Source organism: Oryzias melastigma, linkage group LG15, assembly GCF_002922805.2.
Source record: "Oryzias melastigma strain HK-1 linkage group LG15, ASM292280v2, whole genome shotgun sequence".
Lineage (NCBI taxonomy): Eukaryota > Metazoa > Chordata > Actinopteri > Beloniformes > Adrianichthyidae > Oryzias > Oryzias melastigma.
The window spans coordinates 7,470,283-7,477,879 of NC_050526.1; the positions used below are offsets into that span (position 1 = coordinate 7,470,283).

At 38.5% G+C, this 7,597-nt stretch overlaps 1 protein-coding gene across 1 annotated transcript in view; it reads left to right on the forward strand.

The window, feature by feature from the left end:
• The first annotated feature begins 2,086 nt into the window (after positions 1-2,086).
• Positions 2,087-7,597, forward strand: part of tmem254 (transmembrane protein 254) — an 8,692-nt gene continuing 3,181 nt past the window's right edge. Inside the window, exons 1-2 of the mRNA XM_024297538.1 lie at positions 2,087-2,245; positions 7,122-7,225. Of these exons, the coding sequence (XP_024153306.1) occupies positions 2,159-2,245; positions 7,122-7,225 (191 nt within the window). The 5' untranslated portion in view covers positions 2,087-2,158. The remainder of the gene's footprint in view (positions 2,246-7,121; positions 7,226-7,597) is intronic.

The window sequence follows — 7,597 nt, forward strand, 5'->3', positions numbered from 1 at the left end:
TGACGTGGTGGTCCGGGCTCTCACCTGGTTCAATGTTGATGCTCTCTCCGTGTATGGATGGGTTTTCTCCAGGTACCCCCATTTTTTCCACAGTCTAAAAAACATGCTACTTAAGTTAATCTGTGATTCTAAATTGTCCTGAAATCTGAGTGTGTGTAAGCATTTGACCCAGTAACCAAAATATTAATTAACTTTATGCTCGTGGTTTTACGTATTTTAACATTTTTGCAATTTTTGCGATTTTTCAAGAAATGTTTCCAATTCTTTGTGCAATTTCTGCCACTTTAAATCCATTTACAACTTTGCTTATATGCAAAAGCTATAGCTTTATAGCTTTAGCATTTTCAGCTAATGTCTTCAGCAACTATATTAAATTTCTTCAACATCTTCAGCGAGCACATTCAGCAAAAAGCATTCTCACTAGCATTCTCACTAGGTAATTCAACTTTTCTAGGTATATTAACCACGTTTTTATGCATTGGAACAGATAGAAAAACAGAAGAGAGAACTAGAGGGATGAGATGAAGGATAATAAAAGGAAGGGGAGAAAACGGTGTTGAAGAAGTTGTAGGATGAATAAGAAGTAGGAGGGGTTAACCCCAATGTGTTCCAAACAGGAAGTACCTGCAGGCTCCAAGAAGTCAAAATCCTATAGACTTCCATTGAGAAATAGACAGTTGTTACTCAGTCATTCTACTGGTCAGAAGAACTATTCTTGTTCTGATTCTTTATTCTTAACATCTTATTTCTAATCCTAACAGGGGAGACCTGCCCCATGTTCCAGGCAACCACCCACCCGACCCAAGGGAGGTCCAGTAGAGCACAAGGAAGGTGCCACTCCCCCCACCCAAGAGAAGGGCTACCAAGAAGTGAGGGTCCTACCAAGCATGGTAAACGTGGCTCAACCAGACTCCTCCACCGCTGTGAATTTTGAAGAGGCCCAGCGCTCAGAGGCAAGGACCAGAACCAGCACAACTTCAGAGCAAAGGCAGGCCCCACGAGGGGTTCACCAACCCGTCCCAGAGCCAGAGAAGGAGTGATCCCAGCCCCAAGGGTGACCACCAAATGTGCTCGGGGGGTGCTGAACAACCTATCCCAAGGACAGGTCGGCAACAAAGAACCATTTGGTCCAGTTTCTTACTGAACTCAGTAAGAGGCAGAAAGTCCTCTTTCACCATATAGAAAAATACACTTTATTTATGTTTCTATGGCCGTTAAACCATTTATTTATAAAATGAAACTTATAAATACCAAATGTAACTTAGGGCCTAACATAATTTTTTACTGGGTAATATCTATGAACAGTCTTGAATAAAAACTCTGATTTTGTTAAAAATAATAATAATAAAAAAAAGAAATAACATATTTATATGGTAATAAAAAGATTGTGTTCCATTTATTTCCATCTGTATATCCATATAGGGTTTGAATAATAATCTAACTGGGCTCTAATAAACCTGTTTGTGTACTTTTTATCAACCAGATCAATTCCCTTTAACTGAAATCAATTTTTGACTTAAATTTAAGTCTTCGTATTTTACATTTTGTGCTATTAAGTATACATTATGTGGAATTAAGCCAATAAGCCAAATCAAATTCTTTCTGAGGTATAACAAAATTGTAGTTGCATAAAAAGCATTCCTATGAGTGCCAATTTCTCTCATCATCAAATAATTGATCTATTTGATCTACAGTAGATGAATTACAGTACATCAAATAATTTCTAAGTTTATTGACAAACCAGTTTTCTAAAAAATAAGGCCTTGTTTTTGTGTAATGTGTAACAATTGTTACAAATGCAATCGTGAGGGGGAAAGTTGTGTTTGAACATAAGGGTTTAAAGCTTGTTGGTGAAAACTCGCCAAAACAGGGGAGCTTTCCAACAGAAAGAGGGCATTAAAAAAATAGACCTCCTAAATTTCCAAATAAATAGCTTGGTAAAAAAAATCCTAAAATGATTATGATTCTCAAGAAATCGTTTGATCCATTTAATTTTCAAAACCTGGTTAAAAACAGTAATAGTCATAACATCGAATCCCCCGTCAGCCAAAGAGGAACTGCCCGTATTTGCCCCGGGCCGCTCGGTTCCTCCCTCCCTTCCTTCCGCTGTGGAGGCACGGTCACATTTGGCGGAGGCACCGGCGCGAGCGCAGCAGCGATGGCGGGAGCCGACGGGAGCGCCTTTTTCCGGAGAACCAGCCTGTTCTGGATGCTCACCGTCACGCTGTCCGTCGCGTATTTCACCGTGAGTTCTGGTCCGGTTCTTCTTCGGGCTGCAGCGTCGAGAGGAATGTCGCGAAGCTCCGACTCGTTTCAGTCCGTCTCAGTCATCAACCAGTAAAATGACCGAGGCAGTCATTGGACTGCGAGGACGTAGTTCGGTTTGTAGTGAAAACAACCCGAGAATAGTTAGGAGAACAGGTAAAAAACACACCAGGACACCAAATGAAACTATTATTACAGTGTTACACTGTCGCCAAAAACATCACAGCCTTTTCTTTACTTTTCATGAAATAGTTATCTTGTCAAAGCCCTCCAATTCACGACAACCTTTGTAACTGTTTCTACGTGTTAGTGTCAGTCCCTGGCTTAGAATGACACTCTAAGTTTAACTTCAGAGTGCAAAAAGAAATAAGACGGAGACAGATCAGAAAAATGTAGCAAACTGTGAAATATGAAATCTACAGTAAGGAAAAAAATGGCTATTTATGTAGTAAAGTGAAGATCTCGTTTATGTTTTAAAATTCTAACAATTAGAAAATGTTTCAATAAACTACACATATTTAAGAAGAGTCTGGGTCCTATAGCTGCATATGTTATTAATGTGTTTATGACTTTGCAACTTGTGAAGACAGTCCAAATGACTGCCTCTGTGCTTGAGTGTTAACCGTGCCATTAACACTTTAAAAACATTTTGGTTTAACGTTCAGTATGCGAAGCTGCAGAGGTCATTACCACAGCTTATCTGAGCCGGAGGTCGGAGTCCTGCTCCTATCAGCTAAGTTAGCTACAGAAAGCCACAACAGAAGGAAGTGCAAACGTGTATGATACTGGAAAAAATTATTACAAGCCAGTGTGTATTTTTTTTCCAGCAAAAAATGTTGGAGGGAAAGTAACATCAGACAAGTTTTGATAGGAAGAAATGGTCTTCTGCTATTATAGATGTCTATCTTCAGGTTAGGCGGGTGCCTGGGCTCATTCCAAACTAACACCAGCTTTAAAGTCCCGCTCAGATGAAAATCCTGTTTTTGTGTTTTTAACATGTTTGTGTGTCATTTTTCTTTTAAAGAGAACAAACGCAATAAGAAATCATTTTGTTTTTGCATGTCTGAGTATTTCTCTGAATGCTTTTTTTCACATTTTAGTTTTTGAAGCTTTAATACTTTAACGGTGACGCTTAAACTCAAAATCTAAAACATACTGTAACTTTTTTACCATTAACATGATAATTCCAGTAGATTGTGAAGGAGAAAGCGGCTTGGTGAGCCCCTTTCTCCTTCACAATCTACTGGAATGATTGTGATAACAGTTGAAAAGTTACAGTAAATCCAAGAACATAAACACTGGAGCTCCAGTGTCAAAGGTTTAACCACATTTACCGTATTTTTCGGACTATAAGTCGCACCGGAGTATAAGTCGCAGGGGCCAAAAAATGCATAATGAAGAAGAAAAAACCATACATAAGTCGCATTTTTTTCAAGTAATTTATTTTACAAACTGGTTGAAAAAAACGATATTACATCATCCTGGAAGGTAAGTTATAACATTCATAAGTGAATAGAAAACAGGCTGAATATGTGTCAACACATATTCACATATTAGCATCATGAAAAAAACGAAAAGGTGTAGCATTTATATAACATAACAGTTTTATTTAACTATAGCCTCAAGAACTCATCAACTTTGTATCTTTACTGTAATTAATTGCACGCAATCTCACTCCATATCACTAAATCCGTTAAATTCTTCGTCCTCTGTGTCACGTCTGAATAACTAAAGTAAATAAAGTAAATGCATAGATCACCATAAGAGGGCACTCTAGACTTACGGTCCATATCTCATCTCATTAAAAATTCGTATATAAGTCGCACTGGAGTATAAGTCGCAGGGACGTTCAATCTATGAAAAAAAACGCGACTTATAGTCCGGAAAATACGGTACTTTGTCTTTGTTTTATTGTTCATGCATGCATGTGAAACAGCATTTACGTTTCTTTACATATCAGAGGTGCAGCCGTCAGTATTTCTCTAATTGTTTTGAGGCGTGGTTCTGGACTGAACCCAACCCAAAGCGATTCTCAAACGGAGCAGCAGTTAATGCACAAAAAGAGCTTTGAAGAAAAACTGTAATGATGACTTCATGTTCATGTGACCAACGATGAATTCTGACCTGGTCAGGAGCAGAACCATTAAACAGACACATTTTTTTTTTCCACACTCACAACAAGGTTGTCGTTTGGAAGCTCAATCAGCTGCTGCAGCCTCAGTCCAGAGCTTGAAAGGATCCATTCACAGGGTAATTCTGCACGGATCCACAGAGTTTATTGGATCCTGAGGATGTTTTTCACACTGCTTTTCAGCCCTAGTGGAGACTAGGGCTGCCAGGATTAGTCTACTAATTCGTCGTTACTTTATGTTATATGGAGTCAGAGTGTAGTAAAGTTGAAAGTTATAATGGCATTCTGCTAGTTTTTTAGACTATTGTAAGATTTGTTAAGGTTTTTTTTTGGGCTGCTTAGACTAATTTGGCATTTAACTAATATTTTAGCTGGCTATCAGCTTTAGGGGTTTTCAGCTATCAATTTCAGCATCTTCAGCTATCATCACTTGGATCTTCAGCGTCCAAATTTAGCTAACAGCATTCACACTAGGATCACAGTTATTGCTATATATCTATGGAGAGAAACTAGACTCACTCTAATTTGTGGGTATGTAATTCTTGATTTGTGCAGAATTTAGGATTTGTGCAAAACTTTGGATCTATATGTGCGTATTTTTGATTTGTGCATAACTTTGGATTTGGGTGTGTGTATTTTTGATTTGTAACTCATATAATACATTTTGTGCATAAGTAAAAAAATTACAAAATAAAAAAAAATACAGTTTAAACATGCACAACTTAAAATTACAACAGCTTTAAACTAATTACATATGCAAATCTTTAAAATTACACACAAATCCCCTCTTATGCACACACGAAACCTCAGTTACGCACAAATCTGTCGCGAGACTCTTTTCACGGCTCAATGATTCATCCGTGAGTGATGCGTTTAAATACTACTGGAACTCTGGGTCATCAGAGTTTTCACATCAGCTGTTTTGAACTTATATTGTCAATAATATCCGGTAAAACTTTAAATTTTCCCACTTTCTTAAACAGAAATCCATGATAATTCATATAAAAATGTCTAAATAAATGTTTTAGAGACACATCACTTTAAAGATAAAAATATTTTCCAGAAACGAGCACCTCCTATCTGCAGCACATCCCCTGACAGCTCCTCCCACACTGTGCTCTGTCCCGAGCGCTGATCACCTGTCGCGGGGATAGTCAGCGGTCTCAGACCCTTCTAAACACCCACAGATCGGAGGGGGCCTGTACTGCTTGTAATCGCCGCGTTGGCAACCAGAACTCTGTGCATTTACTTTATAAAAGGCAGCTTTGGGCAGACGGGGGGGATCTCTTGTCTGGTCTCCCTCCGGAGCCCCGTGGGGAGACCGGCGGCAGAGCACCACAAGGCCCTTCTAAACATCCACAGGGCAGAGAGGCTTGATCAGACCACCGGCCCTACAATCTTCGGGAGTTTAGAAGGGTCCGACACCATTTGCTTTCTCCGTGACAGTGATCAGCTATTAGGACAGAGCCCCGTGTTGGAGGAGCTTTCAGGGGCGGGGCTGTAGAGAGGACGCGATCAGTTCTGGGAGATATTTTTAATTTCTAATGGTATAAGTGTTTATAAAATGCGTATTTAGACGTTTTTAACATTTTTAAAGATTTGTGTGTAATTAGTTTCAAGCCGTTGTAATTTTAATTTGTGCATGTGCAAATTGTATTTTGTAATTTTTCAAATTTTTTTTACTTATGCACAAAACATACCTACAAATCAAGAATACGCACATGCAAATCCAAAGTTATGCACAAATCCAAAGTTATGCACAAATCAAGAATCACTGGGGCTGGGTTGAAAAAAACGATTAATCGTTTTGAATCAAATTAAGCTTAACAGATCAATCCATTTACAAAAGATATAAATCAATTTAGCACATAAAGCGTAAGTCTGCTAGCTTGATGCTAGCATTTAATGAAATTTCCCATAGGATGTTTAATGCTAACGCTCGGTCGACATAAACATACATTGCTGACTAAATGAACATCTTTATAAACTCACAGACATGAATTTTCCAAACTCTATTAAGTAAATATGTTTTAAAGTAACTATTTGTGGTCTGAAATATATATATTTTTTTCATTATACCGATGTCTTCTGGAAGATAAGGTATAATGCTATATCGCGATCGCCACCTAGTGGCCAAACTGAAACGTCCTCCAGGAGAAGCAGAACAATGTTTCCAATGTTAATGATCTGAACATTTTAGTTAGAACTTCTCCTTTAGAGAATCCATGTAACACTGTATGATATTAACAATCTCATTATTTCACTGATACATTTACAGTATGTGAACTGGATCAGATTAATATATTCAAATCATGTAGTAGATTATTAATGTATTTATAAACAAATGTGCCTTAATGTGTAAACTCAAAATTGAACTGAATTGAAGAATTGAATGAATCGAGAAAAAAAAATTGGAATCGATTCGATTCAGGCTTTTGTGAATCGAATAGAATAGTTTCTGGAAATTATAACGAATACCTAGCCCTAAGAATTACGCACCCACAAACCGGTGTGAGTCTATTTTCCCTTAGTTATGTAGTTTTTAGTTAGTTTAAAGCTAATGATGTTTAAGACGTGTTTTACATCCACTTCCCACTAGTGAAGAGTCATGGAACAGCAGACCTTTATCAACAGCAGATCTTACTCTGAATCTATCTTTGGAAGGGAAACTCGCCACAGCTGTGGTTCATGTTGTTTAATGCTGAACTACTCTTGTTGTTTGCAGTTCATGGTGTTTGCTCCAGAAAAGATTCCATTCCAGTCTCTGGGAGTGTTTGGCAGCTTCTGCAGACACCTCGTGGAAAACTATGCGGGGCTCATGCATAAAGGGTGAGTGTTGCCCCGCTCTGCTCTAAGACCACCATCCTGAACAGGTATGGCAATCCTGACAGGATGTATTTAGCTCCATCTGACTTTTGAATTTGTACCTGGGTATCTTTAGCAGGTTGGCTTTATCAGAATAATGAGTTGATGTCCTTATCAATACCCCCCGGCTAGTGGAAATCCATTCGAGCCTGTCAGCATAAATTCCCTGCATCAACAGTGAAGCACAGCAGAGGTGTGATGGTGATTTGGGCTCACATGCATCCTTGTTCATAGTAAATGTGAGGTTAGTCATGAAGTGGGTCACAGCAATCCTTCAGACTACATTGACAACAGAGAAGAATCAAAGTTTTGTAACAGTTGAAGCAAAGTCCAGAG